This window comes from Manihot esculenta, chromosome 17 (assembly GCF_001659605.2).
Source record: "Manihot esculenta cultivar AM560-2 chromosome 17, M.esculenta_v8, whole genome shotgun sequence".
In the NCBI taxonomy this organism is placed as follows: Eukaryota; Viridiplantae; Streptophyta; class Magnoliopsida; order Malpighiales; family Euphorbiaceae; genus Manihot; species Manihot esculenta.
Window position 1 is genome coordinate 34,763,686 of NC_035177.2, and position 15,859 is coordinate 34,779,544.

The 15,859-nt window shown below is 37.5% G+C and overlaps 1 protein-coding gene across 1 annotated transcript; it reads right to left on the bottom strand.

Moving 5' to 3' along the window:
• Window positions 1-1,280: 1,280 nt before the first annotated feature.
• LOC110604781 (metalloendoproteinase 1) lies at window positions 1,281-2,449 on the bottom strand. The gene has a single exon (XM_021743086.2). The coding sequence runs from the start codon at window positions 2,409-2,411 to the stop codon at window positions 1,473-1,475; it is 939 nt and encodes a 312-aa protein (XP_021598778.1). The 5' UTR covers window positions 2,412-2,449; the 3' UTR covers window positions 1,281-1,472.
• Between the last annotated feature and the right edge of the window lie 13,410 nt (window positions 2,450-15,859).

The following is a 15,859-nucleotide window of genomic DNA, read 5'->3' on the forward strand; positions in this document are numbered from 1 at the left end:
CGATAGGCAACTACTTGATTATATATATATATATAATAAGTAGTTGCCTATCGCTGGCCATACTTATCACAGAAAATGATTTGTGAGGAAAATTAATTATCAAATATATATAAGTATGGCCAGCGATAGACAACTACTTGATTATATATATATATATTTATTAAAATATTTAATTATATATATTTGATAACTAATTTTTCTCGCAAATCATTTTTTTGATAAGTATGGCCAGCGATAGACAACTACTTGATTATATATATATATATTTATTAAAATATTTAATTATATATATTTGATAACTAATTTTTCTCGCAAATCATTTTTTTGATAAGTATGGCCAGCGATAGGCAACTACTTGATTATATATATATATATATAATCAAGTAGTTGCCTATCGCTGGCCATACGTATCACAAAAAATGATTTGTAAGGAAAATTAGTTATCAAGTATATATAAGTATGGCCAGCGATAAGCAACTACTTAATTATATATATATTTATTTATTAGAATATTTAATTATATATATTTGATAACTAATTTTTCTAGCAAATCATTTTCAGTGATAAGTATGGCCAGTAATAGGCAACTACTTAATTATCGATATATTATTAAATTATTTTAAATAATTTAATATGCTTTTGACGCCAAAACTTGAATGTCATACTCACTGGACGTGCCTTTCTTTCATCAACCAGTGGGAGATTTTTTTTAAAAAATACAGTCGTCTTACCGTTGCCTCAACACATGTGTATACTTTTTTTTTTTTTTAACAATAGTCAAAATATTTTTCAAAGCTCGTTGAAGAGCAATCACGGAAAAGGTGGAGACTCCCCTAACTTTGGATAATATTCAAGAAATGTTTTAGCCATTTGAAGTTTTAAACTAAATGGTTTTGGCATATATATACCTCAGCAATATATATATTCTTCTAATATATTAAAATACATAAAGTAATTTATAACTGATTAAAATTTTTTTTTAAAAAAAATTTGTAATGGATCTGCTATATACACTTTGATATACTAAACAATTGAAATCTTAGAAGTATAATATATTTTTTAGTACAAAAAAAATACTTTATAATAGCTTCCCAAAAGTTATTTCATCCTAATTGATTTTCTCAATTTAAGAGTTTAAATTTACTCCCTTCTGATTATGCAGGCCAAATTTATTCTTAATATCATATTCGGATTCGCGTCGAACGAATCTATTAAGAGGACAAAGCGCTCTCTTCTAAAAGTATAATAGTTTTAATTTGTAGTTACACCAACAATAATAATAATCATAATTAATAAAAGACTCTTAAATCTCAAACTTATGATATACATACATTTCACTATTATATGTGATAAATATCCTTAATTATTTTTCACTTAAAGGCTACATGCATTTCACTATTATATGTGATAAATAACCTTAATTATTTTTCACTTAAAAGGCTACAATGACATATTTAAAATCTAATTATTTTTTATACCGAAGGGTAGAGAGCATGAATGCCATCAATGTCATCCTGACTGAGCTTCCTCTTAATAGTTCCATAAGGAATTATATAATACATAATTGCATTCTCATCCTGACTATGATATAGCCCAAGAAGATGACCTATTTCATGAATAGCCACAGTTTCCAAGTCAACTTCGTCAACATTAGGGTTAGTACTCCAATTCTCATCTGCATCATAATGAAATCTTCCATTCTCTGGTGCAAAAGCATGAGCTAGAGTCCCTCCAGGCCCATCAAAAGGACTGCCATCTCCATGATCTCCACTGTAAAACCCTATAACAATATCTGCTGTTGAACCAGCAGACGCCTCCTTGAATGTGAACTGGGAGACATCAGACCATTTCTTGAATGCCTTGGAGCAAACAGACTTCAGCACCTTCTCATCGACGACTTGCTCGCCGGAGAGAAACGTGTAGGTCAGGTGGTACTTGGAAGGTCGCCATTTCGGCATGTTTGGAAAGAAGGTGTAGTCGGAAACTGTCATATGAAATTTGCCAGGCTTGTTATGGTTTTGATTCGGTTCCCTTGTTCGGTGGTTAAACTTATCAGGAACTCCACATCGTGGAATCATCATTTCTTTTATGGTATCGGAGTCTAGCTTTCCGGTGACTTGTAGACGGTAATACTCTTGATATTGTTTGAGTGAAGACTCCATAACTTCATCAAAATGATCTGAGATAAGATTGGCTTCAGTTGGATAGTATCCTAAATTTTTCAAGTATTGCTTCACCTCACTCAGACCTTTAAGTGTTGAGCCTTTTCCAGCTCCTTGTAGGTTTTGAAAGGATTTGAATTTATCTTGGTTTTTAGATTTCAAAGCTCTAGCCTGAGCTAAAAAGGATTGGATAGAAATGGAGAGGAGAAAGGCTATTAGGACGCAATAGGAGAATGTTTTAAAAGCCATAGCAAATGCTTTAGTATTAATTGTTGGTGGCTATGTGCAACGGCTTTCTTTTATAGGCAAAGTAGGGGTAAATATTTAGAGAAATTCTTTTATTTATCGGGTGAATATAATCGGTCAATAATAAATAATAATATATTAGTAAAAATAATATTTTATTAGTCAAATATATATATATGTATTTAAATATATTTAAATTTTTTTAAAAATATTTAATTAATAAATTTAATGAAAATATAAATGGTAAGTAATAAATAGGAGAGAATTATCGATCTTAAAATAAAAAGATATGAAAATTTTAACTCGTGAAATAAACAAAAATAGGTATATGTTAGATTTTTTTATTTCTTTTTTATGGATTAAATTAAATCGGTGTTATTTGAATTATCTATCAAATTTATTTATATTTATTTTATAAAAAAAGAATGTAAATAATTTTTTTAAAAATTATGTAAAATGTTAATTTTTCTTAAAATAAAAATTTTTAAAATTAAAAAAAAAAATCTTTCATTTTAAAAAAATTGATAAAAAATAATTAAATTGCACTGAATTATTATAAATTTTTTTAATTTATTTTAAAATATTAATTTTTTCTAAAAAAATAAGTTAAGAAAAATGTACTAATCTAAATTTTAGTTTACAGGTCAAGTCAAGAAGTTTTGAATTGACATCATACGAATTTTCAACTAATCATTAATTTCATATATCATCTAAATTTGAAAAATCAAATTTTAATTATAAACTTAAGCAAATTAGAAATAAATTCTCGAGTTTAACAGATCGAATTGAAATGTCAACCGCTGCAATCTTTATCAAGCTGTTGTTATTGGGTCGTCTTTCACCATTGTAGAAATTTAGTGACACACTTGATATTTTTTTGTTGACATCAAATCTCAATTTGTCATAATCTGATTAGTAAAATTTAAAGTTATTCCCATTGGACTGAGTCCACCCAAAATTTAGTATCACAAATTGCAGGTTGGGTCCAAAACTAAAAACGTCATGGCATTGCCATTAGCTTTTTTGTCTTTTGAGTTCAGATTTTTATTTTCTCTTTTTGTCTTTTAATGGATTAAATCGTGTCTTTTTTTTTATTATAGTTCCATTTGAATTATCTATTAAATCATTATACCTCGATTAATATAATAATTTTGTAAAACATTTGAATAAATTTTTATAAAATTATTCATAATTTTACATTTATATATAATGAAAATTTTTATTTTAAATAAAAATTTTATAAAAAATAATTCAATTAAATTAAATTTTTATAGAATTTTTATTTCAAAAAAAGAATATAAATTAAAGAATTAATTAAAAAATAGTTAAAAGAACATATTATAATAATTTAAATTTTAGTTTAGGCCTATTACCTATAAAAGCTTATTAATTTAAATCTAGTTAAATTTAATAATTCATTCAAAATAGAGATATCATATTTAAATTAGAAATTACAAATTAGGATAATCAAAATTAAATACTTTTAGAATATATATATAGTTAATTAAAGTTTAAAAATTTTTCACATAAATTTAGCTAATATTTAAAAGAAATTAATAAATAATACATGACAGGATGTGTACACTAATTTAAAATTGATCATAATTATTTTATAATTTAAGTAAAAAAATTAAAAAATTATATATAATATTTAAAATTTTAATTACTATAATCGTAATTAAATATAAAATTTTAAATTTTTATATTCAATTGCATAAATTATTTTAAATATAGACTATAATTAACAAATTTAAAAATTAAAATTTTATCATTTAAAACTGAAAATTTTAACTCAATGTGATTAAAGTTTTGATTTTTTAAATTAACAACCAATTAAAAATTTTAAATTCTAACTTTATCGTTTAATCACCATTTTTTAATAAGCTTTGATGGCTTAGCCTTTGATGTCATCCAAATCACGATTTTTATATTTTTGACTATGCCTTCATCACGATTGATCAAGTTTCTTTTAAGTTAAATTTTAATTTCTGTATTTAATAAGCTTATATTGAAAATTTGAGCTAATTTAAACAAAAAATAATAAATGGGCTAAATTAAACTTTCTCAAATAAATATGGGTGTGAAATTAAGAATTAATCCTTTGACATATTTTTTAAACTATAGCATTTTAATTAATTATAGTAAATATTTTTAATTTTATCTAATTTTATCTATTCAAAAATCAAGATCATTTATAGTTAAAAATTTATTGAAAACACTAGGAAGGTCTACACATAGAAGAGAATGAAAACTCATATAGCAATACAAAATGATTCAAAGAAAAAAAAAGTAAAGAAAGATATCTTTAGGATTTATTGTAAAAGAGTAGTGAGTTGATATGACAATAATGAATCTAGTAATCTCATTTTATTTCTGGAAAAGTAAAGAAAATATCGTAAATTATTTTTTTTATACTGTTCTAAAAAGCTAAAATTAGACATTTAATTTTAGAAACAGTTTAAATTTAGATATCTAATTTCTGTCTGTATTTATTTTTAGTTAACTATTTTCAAACTGCGAAAATAACTGATTTCAGTTTGCACAGTTTTTAAACGGTTTAACGTCTAGTTTTTTTTCAAAATTATTATCGTTAAACTATCTCTGTAGATAAGAAAGAAAAGTTTTTCAGACATCTATTTAACAATTTTAAACTCTTAAAAGTTTTTATTTGATATCCTTGCATTAAAAGTTTTTCATTTTCATATCTGATCTTCATTGGCAAATCTACTTTCTCTCATCTTAATAGTATTTTTGTTGTATCTGATAAGAGTTATTGAGAGTGTCTTTCTTCTTAATCAAAATCTATATAAGGTTGTTCAAGTATGTGGCCACTTGATAGAAGTCCTAAGCAAGCACCTGGAAAGTTTATTGATTGTATGAAAGGCTATTCTTTTGGCTGCTAAAAAGAGATTTAGTGGAGTGAAGACTCAAGGGAGTACCTTGGGAGAGTGGATGTAAGCTAAGTTTGTCAAACCACTATAAAATCTTTGTATTTGATCTTCTTCTCCCTTATTTCTTTACTTTTAAGCTTTCCTTATTAATCTAAGATATCTATCTATAAGTTAGAATTACTGCTCATAAGAATTTGATAAAATTAGTTTGCTATTTTAATCTCTGCTTTCCTTTAATTGCTTCTGTTATTTACTAGTGTACTTATTGTTAAGCATTTTTTAAAATCTTCCAAGAAAACATTTGAAAAACTTATTTGAATCCATCACCTTTTTTATTTAGAATTAGTAGCCATAATTTTTCATTAAAGTTTTAAGTAAAGGTTGAAAAATTACCAAAGTGACCCATTTACCCCCCTCTTAGTCACTTATCTTGGGACAACAAATTGATATCAGAGCTACTCTCTCTTGCTTGAGGTTCAAATACCTTAAAGAGGTACTAAAATGGTTAGTTCTTCTAATTCTATTGGCATACCTGCACCTTTAGCCGATGGCTATTCAATCACACAATTACCTCTTTTCAATGGCATAAATTACTCTTTTTAAAAAGTTATAATAAAAATTTTTATATAATCTATTGATATAGAAGCTTGGCAAAGAATTATTAAAGGTCCTGATGTAATACCTGGTTAAACTCCAGTGTCAGAATTCCAACGTTCCGTCGGAATCCGGGATCTCAAAGCTGGAATCTTTGGAAGGGTAAAATAGGATTTTCATAAAATGAATTTGAAACTTTTCTTGGTGTGTTTTTTTTTAAAAAAAGTTTCAGAGGAGTTTCGGCTGCCGAACCTTCAAGTTCGGCCGCTAAAGGTGGCTCTTCCAGCCATCTATAAAAGGCGTTCAGCTCGAAAATGTGAGAGCTCTTTCTCCATTTTTGGGCAGAGGTAAGTCCATGCCCTTTCTCAAACGTTTTTGTTGAAACTACCTCAAATCTCTTGGAGAATTTATGAGTCTTTACTTCATTTTTGAAGATTTGAGTTTGGATTTCGAGTTTTAACCTTTGGAGACCTCCGAAAATCGATTTCCCTCTTCTCTAAGTCTTGGTTGCCATGTTTTCTATGTTCTTCAAGAGGTAAGTTCAATCCTTGCTTTTCTTATGTTTTCTGAAGGTTTTAAACCAGTATTACAAGTCGTTAGGGCATGCATGATTGATTATTCTAAAGTTTTAAAGTTTGAGTTAGTTTTGATGATGGATGATTTTCTCTTGGGATTTTATTGATGCATATTGTGTTTAGAATAATTTTTGAGGTCCCTTATGTGTGTTAAGTGTGTATGGTAGTCTTTAAGCTTCTGCATGTATATTTAGAAACTGTTTTGGGGCTATGAGCATAAGGCAGAATCGGATTCTACCTTGCTGGAGAACCCAGGTTCGGCTGCCAAACCTGCCTGTGGAGGCAGCTTTTAGGTCGCTGAACCTGCCCCTGAAGGATTGACCTTCGGATATGTGAAGGGACCTTCGACTGCCGAACCTACCACTGAAAGTCCCCTGCCTAGCCTTTTTCAGCTCGTTTCTTATGCTTGTTCTTATTTGTTTATAGGAGTTTCTTGGGGGGTTGTTTTAAGTGTTGTAAAAGTTATGTTTGATCCCTCATTTAAGTCCATCTGTGTAGGATCGGACTTGAGAGACCATAAAAGTTTGCAGTGAGATAACTACTTCAGTATTAGGTGTGTGTCGGCTAGAGGTGAGTAGAACTGAACTGATCTATTATTTTAAAGAAATCAAACTTTTTAAGCATGCTAATTCATCATGAATTTCATGTATATATGATTAGATTATTTTGCATTAGAGTTCATGAATATGATGCATTACATAAATTATTGTTGTTGTGGATGGACGTTGGATGATCCACTAGCCTTCGAGTATGTTATGATATATTATGATGGATATGAAAAGATTAGGGCTGCCCATTCTATACCCCTGGCACTATGTAAGGGAAAGACCAAGGTTGCCCATTCAACACCCCTGGCACTATAGACATGTTATGTTATGTTTAAGAGGAATTCTTGAAGAGCATCCATCGTGGGTCGGGCACTATTGGAATCTATAGAGGGTTACTGGTGACAAGTCCATCTTGATGTGAATTGTTTGTGTTGTGACGCATTCATATGATCATATGTTTTATTGAACTGTTTGTTTTATGTTCTGCTCACTAGTCTCTTGTAGCTTATCCCCTTTTTCCTAACCCTAGGTTTGCAGAATCAGAGTTAGCTCGGGAAGTCGGTTGAGTTGTTGGTATAACTTGTTGTAATAGTATAGCTATGGACATTTATTAATTTGTGGATTAGAATTGTATTTTGCCCGGGTTTTTCCTTGTAATCTCTGCTTCATGATCCTTTTATGTAAAAGTTTTTAAGTATAAGTCTATGTTTGAACTGAACTTGAGGCATGTTATGTTGACCATATTGGAGCATTTGATGAGGACTCTAGTATGGGTTTTATATTTTCAGTTATGATGCATGCACAGGTCGAATATTGGTACATGTAATGATTATGTTTTTGTTGTTCGTGTGATCATGTATGGGATTATATCAGGTATTACATGATGTATCGTAGGCTTGCTACGGGTTCCGACGATCTTAAGTCGATCTGAACCCTAGTGTCGGTAGCAGTCCAGTTCCTAGGTTGTTACAAAGTGGTATAAGAGCCCTAGGTTCATATGGTCAGACCTAGAATGTTGGGCTCATAGATGTCATAGAGGGCAAGCACAATTAGGAAAAAAAATCATGTCCACTAGGATAGGATGTAGAGTCCTGTCTTGATGTATGTATGATGATGTGTAATGCCATGACTATATATATGTGCATTGATGATATATTATGTATGATGTGGGTTCATATGTACCCATATGAACCATATGATGCTAATGCCTATATGTTTAAATGTTGTTTTTTAAAAAACAGGATGTATGGCTCATGTCGATCTGCACGATTGATTAGAGTCCCACCTGAAAGTAAGGGTATAGATATCCTTCCTCCTGCTGCTTGATCAAGAGCGCGGTCAAGTAGAAATAACAGGGGTGAAACATCAAGGGACCCTAAAAGGTCTTTTGATGTAAATAGAAGGAGAACATATCTGAGTACGATGTCTACAGATGTCAGGGAAACAGTAGGTGATGATCAGAGGAGAGATGAAAATTTGGGTATGAGCTTTGAAAGAGAGGGTGTGGGAGAGTCTGAAGGAGGAACAGGAGGCGCTCAGGCCTCAAGACCTACCTATCCACCTCAGTACTAACCCTACCCACAAGGACCCGGGTATCCGATGGGAGGTACATCGAATTACTCTAGCTACCACCCATACCCTTCATACATGCCTTATCCTCCCTACTACCCACCATATCCATCCTACCCTATGTTTTCACCTCCACCCCATTACCAGAATCTGGCAAACCCTAACTCAGGGAGTGTTGCACCACCTACTCCTCCACTAGCAGAATCAGTAATTCATGAAACTCAACCACCCAAATCTAACCCATCAATAGAGAGCAAGGTAAAAATGACAAATTACTTGAAGTTGGATACTCCTAAGTATAAAGAGGGTGATGACCCATTCAAGTATATTAAAGCAGTGAAAATGATAACTAATGAGTTAGGGGCTAGCGACAGCAGAGCCATTCAGATGGCGGGGTTCACTCTAAAGTGCAAAAAGGCAAAGGAGTGGTTCAAGAATTATGTGGAACCAAAGCTGGATGGCTTATCCTGGGAGTAGTTTGCAAATGAGTTTGCAGGGTGGGCTTTTCTAGACAGTTCAAGGGAGTTGAAAGGTGATAGAGTTTGAGTAGTTAAGGCAAACTGAAGAAATGAGTGTAGATGAGTACACAGATAAGTTTCTGGAGTTGCTTCAGTATATGGGACAAGCTTATGACACTGACTAGAAGAAGGCTAGGAGATATACCATGAGACTCTACTCTAGGTATTCCTCCTTGATTTTAGCAGCAGAGAGAGAGAGTTTCCACACTATAGTGGATGTAGCTAGAAAGATGGAGGCTAGTACTATCATAAAGGGAACAGTGAAGCAGCAGGTGGCACAATCATCGGGTTCCAAAACCTCGAGTACAGGAAAGTTTGATCTCCCTTCTCTGAGTGCAGCTACCACAAGAAATAAAAAGTGGAGTAGATCCACTAAGAAGACTAAGAAGAACAAGTTCTGGAACAGGTTGAAGTCTGGTATGGGAATTGGTAGTGGTTCAAGCTCTGGTTCGGATAGCTCTGGATGTGTGAGGTGTGCTAAGCCGCACAAAGAGTTTTGTCGATTTAGGACTACAGCTTGTTACAGATGTGGACAATAGGGACACATGGCACGTGAGTGTCCAATGCAACTAGGATGGCACAGTCCCAACAGATGGCTTCTGGCAGCTTGGCTCAGCCAACAGCTTTGCCCACATCACAGGGCAGAGGGCGAGGTAGAGGGAGAGAGACAGTCTCTTCTTCGGCAGGTTTCCAAGGAGAAGGTCCTTCAGCTCCAGCACGGATCTTCACCATGACACAGCAGGAAGCCAACACATCAAACACAGTGGTGTCAAATAAACTCACTATTGGGTATTCTGATGTGTATGCTCTTATGGACCCCGGTGCCTCTCATTTCTTTATTTCTCTGAGAGCCGTAGACAGTTTGGATTCGATAGCTTCTAGGCTAGAGTGTCCTTTTTGGGTCAGTGGGCCCAAGTGTGATCCATCTGTGGCAGAGTCAGTCTGTCAGTTCAGTCCAGTTATAGTTTAGGATAGGTGCCTTCCAACTGATCTTGTGGTTTTAGATTTGACTGATTTTGATGTCATTCTAGGGATGGATTGGCTCTCTACTCATAATGCTACCTTGGGCTGTAGAGACAAGGTAGTTAGGTTCAAAGAACAAGATAGATCGGAGGTCGTCTTTTGAGGAGACACGTTAGGTATACCTAGAGGTTTGATATCTGCCCTGTAGGCGCATAGCTTGCTTTGGAGGGGTTGTCAGGAGTTTCTTGCTCATGTTAGAGAATTTAATTGTAATACCCGGCTAGACTCCGGTATCGGAATTCCTACCGTCCGGTGGAATCTCGAATGTCGGAAGCCTCTAGTAGGGTAGAAACATATTTTCATAAAATGTTTTAATGTATTTGATGATTTTAAGTAAAAAGGAAAATGAGTTTTGTATGAAAATAACCTTGGAGGAAAACCCAGGTTCGGCCGCCGAACCTCAAGTTCGACCGCCGAACATGCAGGCATTTCGGGTGTGCCTTAGGCCCCCGAAGGCATAAGTGAGGGAAGTCCAGGTTCGGCCGCCGAACCTCAAGTTCGGCCGCCGAACATGGCATGCATGCGGAGGCACGTTCGGCCCCCGAACGTGGCCTGACCAGCCACTATAAAAGGTTCCCTTAGCCGAAATGGGTGAGCTTTTCTCCCCATTTTCGGCCAAGGTGAGCTCTCCGCCGTCCCTCACCAATCTTTGAGTTCTTCCTTCAAATCTTTCACGATTTTTACAAGTTTTCATCTTGTTTTGAAGATTTTCAAGTTTTGAGTAAGTTTTGAGCTTGGAGACCCAAGGAAGTTGAAAATCTCCCATCTCCAAGATTAGGTCGTCTCTCTCTCTATCTTCAAGAGGTAAGAGCCGATCTTAAACTCATTGCATGTTTTAAGTATGTTTTATGAAGATCTATGGGGTAGAATGCATGTTTAGCTTATGGTTAGGTTTATGAGTTTATGTTGTGTTTTTGAACAATGTGGCTTGCAAATGCATGTTGATGTGTTGTAGATGGAGTTTTAGATAGTTTGAAGCCCCTAGGAGCTTGTATACTTGTGTATGTGTGTTGTAGAATAGGTTTATGCATGTTTGGATGGAATGGGAGGCGTATATGCATAGAAGAGCTGAGTTTCTGCCCTAAGGGAGAAACCAGGTTCGGCAGCCGAAGGAACTTTCGGCCGCCGAACATGCTTGTGGAAGCAGCCTTCGGCTGCTGAAGCTTGCCCCCGAAAGGAGACTTTCGTCTCTGTCTGGGAGTTTCGGCCGCCGAAAGTGCCGCCGAACATGCATGAGTTTCGCCTCTGTCTGGGAGTTTCGGCCGCCGAAGGTGCCGCCGAACCTGCCTGACTTTCGGCTCTGGAGGGACTTTCGGCCGTCGAACCTGCCGCCGAAAGTGCCCTGTCCAGCCTTCCTTTGCATGTTTTTGCATGGATGTTCTGAGGTGTTTTAGAGGGTTTTTGGGGGATGTTTTCAGAGTCATGTTATAGTATGTTGGTCCCTCATTTGAGTCCACCTGTGTAGGTTCAGACCCGAGGAACCGAGGACCTCAGCAGTGAGTCAGCTGCTTCAGTCAGTGTCAGAGCTAGCCAGAGGTGAGTAGAATAAACTCTTATGTTTTAAATAAATGAAAGTTTTAGCATGAATCATCCATCATAAAATGCCATGTGATATTTTAGGGTGTTTGCATTAGAATTCACGAATATGTTGCATTGCATATCTTGATGTTGTTGTGGATGGATGTTGGATGACCCATTGGTCCTCAGTATGATGAGATGTGATATGATATGTAAGACCAGGTGTGGCCTGCACTACGCCCCTGGCACTATGTAAGGAAAAGACCGGGTGTGGCCTGTACTACGCCCCCGGCACAGTTGGACATGTATGTTATGTTTTATGTAAGAGAAAGACCAGGTGTGGCCTGCACTACGCCCCTGGCACAGTTGGACTATGTAGAGGACCCTTGGTGACAAGTCCATCCTTGATGTGATATGGTTGTGATGTGATGCATTACATGATAGCATGTGTTTTAAATTGTTATTATATTTCTGCTCACTGGGCTCTAGTAGCTCACTCCTTTCCCAAATTCCCCAGGTTTGCAGGTACAGGGTAGACCAGGAGGTCAGCAAGAGTATTGAAGTCAGTTGTATGTAATAGATAGAATGTGGACATGATAAAATGTAAAGTTATGAATAGTTATGTAATGTAATGATATTGAGGATTAGAGGTTGAGCTTGACCTATATGTAAGGTATCCCTTTTAATGCATGATCCTAGATCTTTTATGATGTTTATGTAAACCAACTCAACATATGTTGTATCGCCCATTGGGGCATTGATGAGATCCCACAGAGGGATCATGTTTATGATTATGTTCAATGCATGTACAGGTTGAGTTTGGTGTATGAATGAAAGAAAAGTTTTAAATTTTATGTATGTTGTTGATCATGTATGGGATTAAACAGGTTTACAGGTTGCATGTCAGGCTTGCTACGGGTCCCGGCGGCCTTAAGCCGACCTGGATCCTAGCGCCGGTAGCGGTCCGATTTTTGGGTCGTTACAGAATGGTATCAGAGCCCTAGGTTCATATGATCGGACCTAGAGTGTCGGGCTCATAGATGTTATAGAAGGTCAAGCACAATAGGAAAGGTCATGTCCACTAGGATAGGATGTGGAGTCCTGTCTTGTATGATGATGTGAAATGCCATGATTATATACATGTGCATTAATGCTATGATGTGAATGATATGTATGTGATGCGGGTTCATGTGTGCCCACATGAACCATATGATGCCAACGTTTATGTAATGTGTACTGTTTTTCAGAAAACAGGATGAGAGGAACTCGTCGATCTGCACGATTGACTGGAGTGCCACCTGAGGATGAGGGCACGAGCGCCCGTCCTCCTACATTGCCTAGGGCAATGTCTAGTAGGTCTAACAGAGAAAGAGCAGTAAGAGACCCTAGAAGGTCTCTGGATCTGGGTAGAAGCAAATCAGTGAGGGGAACAGTTCAGGGAGGAATGTCAGAGGACATGGGGGATGATATGGATGTAGAGCAGAGGAGGGATGGCAGTCTGGGAGTTAGCATGTCAGAAGAGGGAATGGCAGAGTCCCAAGGAGGCACTCAGGCCTCGGGATTTATTCAGCCACCCCACTACCCACACTTCTCACAAAATCCCGGGTATTCGATGGGAGGTACATCGGATTATCCTAGCTTCACCCCTTATCCCACACAGATGCCATACCCACCCTACTACCCACCATATTCACAATACCCAATGTATCCACCCCCACCTTACTATCCAAATCCAGCAAACCCTACCTCAGAAAATGTTGCACCTCCTCCACCATCAGCAGAACCCACAGTTCCAACAACCCATATGCCTAAGCCTAGCTCATCTGGTGGGAGCAAGGTCAAGATGACCGACTATATGAAGCTGGGTGCTCCCCAGTTTGAAACCGGAGATGACCCGTTTGTGTACCTTGAGAGGGTCAAAACAATTACAGATGAGATAGGGGCAGATGACAGTAGAGCCATTCAAATGGTTGGGTTCACATTAAAATGCAAAAAGGCCCGTGAGTGGTTTAAGGACTATGTGAGCCCGAGGTTGGACAGCCTATCATAGGAGGAGTTTGCAAATGAATTTGCAGGATGGACTTTTCCTGACAGTTCAAGAGAATTGAAGATGATTGAGTTTGAACAGTTAAGGCAGACAGAGGAAATGAGTGTAGAGGAGTACACCGACAGATTCTTGGAGCTGTTGCCGTTTGTAGGGCAAACTCTTGACACAGACCAGAAGAAGTCAAGGAGGTATATCATGAAACTTCACTCTAGGTATTCCTCCTTGATTCAGTCCGCAGATAGGGAGAGCTTCCATGCCATAGTGGATATGGCTAGGAGGATGGAGGCTAGTGCTATCATCGAGGGGAAAGTCAAGCAGTCAGTGGCACAGCCTTCTGGTTCTAAGACCCCAGGCTCTTCTTCTCTGAGTGCAGCAGCTTCAGGTAGTAAAAAGTGGGACAGAGGCTCTAGGAAGTCCAAGAAGAACAAGTTCTGGCACAAGGTTAAGTCCAGTCTGAGATTTGGAGGTGGCTCAAGCTCTGGTGCGGATAATGCAGTTTGTGCAAGGTGTGGTAAGCCACACAGGGGAGTATGTCGGTTTGGGACGACAGTCTGTTACAGATGTGGTCAGGAGGGGCATATGTCTCGAGAATGTCCAAGAGCAGCCCCGGTGGCACAGTCCCAGCAGACAGTTTCAGGTAGTGTAGCGCAGCCAGCAGCTCCAGCCACGACTCAGGCCAGTGGCAGAGGTAGAGGGAGAGGGGCAGCCTCTTCTTCAGCGGGTTTCAGAGGTGAAGGTCCATCAGCTCCAGCACGGATCTTCACAATGACACAGCAGGAGGCAGATGCATCTAACACCGTGGTGGCAGGTAACTTAGTCATTGGTTGTTCAGATGTGTATGCCTTGATGGACCCTGGTGCATCTCATTCTTTTATTGCACCGAAAGCCATTGAGAGGTTGGGATTGATGATCTCTGGGTTAGAGTGTCCTCTCTGGGTCAGTGGACCCAAGTATGATCCATCAGTGGTAGAGTCAGTCTGCCAGTGTAGTCCTGTGTTTGTTGAGGGAAGATGCTTGTCCGCCGACCTTGTGGTTCTAGACTTGACAGATTTTGACGTCATTCTAGGGATGGACTGGTTATCTACCCATGGTGCTACCTTGGACTGCAGGGACAAGGTAGTCAGGTTCAGAGGTCAGGATGGGTCAGAAGTCGTCTTCAGAGGAGACAGGAGGGGTACACCTAGAGGTCTGATATCAGCTCTTCAGGCTCGTAGGTTGCTTAGGAGGGGATGTCAGGGGTATTTGGCTCATGTGAGAGAGCTTAGCAGTCAGGTTAGAGAGCCCGCCTCGGTGCCGGTGGTCAGAGAGTTTTTGGATGTGTTCCCAGACGAGCTACCAGGTTTACCACCTGTTAGGGAGATAGAGTTCGAGATAGAACTGATGCCTGGAACCCGACCGATCTCTATCCCTCCTTACAGGATGGCACCAGCAGAATTGAAAGAGTTGAAAGAACAGTTACAAGAGCTGGTAGACAAGGGCTTCATCCGACCTAGTACCTCACCCTGGGGTGCTCCAGTCTTGTTTGTCAGAAAGAAGGATGGATCCCTTAGACTTTGTATCGACTACAGGCAGTTGAACAAAGTCACTACCAAGAATAGGTACCCTTTGCCAAGGATCGATGATCTATTCGACTAGCTAGCAGGAGCGGGTTGTTTTTCCAAAATAGATCTGAGGTCCGGGTATCATCAGCTGAGGATCAGAGAGGAAGATGTGCCAAAGACAGCTTTCAGGACCAGATATGGGCATTTTGAGTTCCTTGTAATGCCGTTCGGGTTAACCAACGCCCCTGCAACATTCATGGATCTCATGAACAGAGTGTTTAGCCAGTACCTGGATCACTTCGTTATTGTCTTCATAGATGATATCTTGGTGTATTCCAGGAATGCAGAGGAGCATGCCCATCATCTGAGGATAGTTCTACAGACCTTGAGGGAGCATCGCTTGTATGCCAAGTTCTCCAAGTGTGAGTTATGGCTGAGGAGCATTTCATTCTTGGGGCACGTTGTGATAGAAAATGGGATAGAGGTGGACCCCAAGAAGGTAGAAGCTGTGGCTAACTGGCCTAGACCCACTTCAGTGACAGAGATTAGAAGTTTCTTGGGTTTGGCAGGTTACTACAGGAGGTTCGTTCAGGACTTCTCAAAGATTGCAGCTCCTCTGGCCAGACT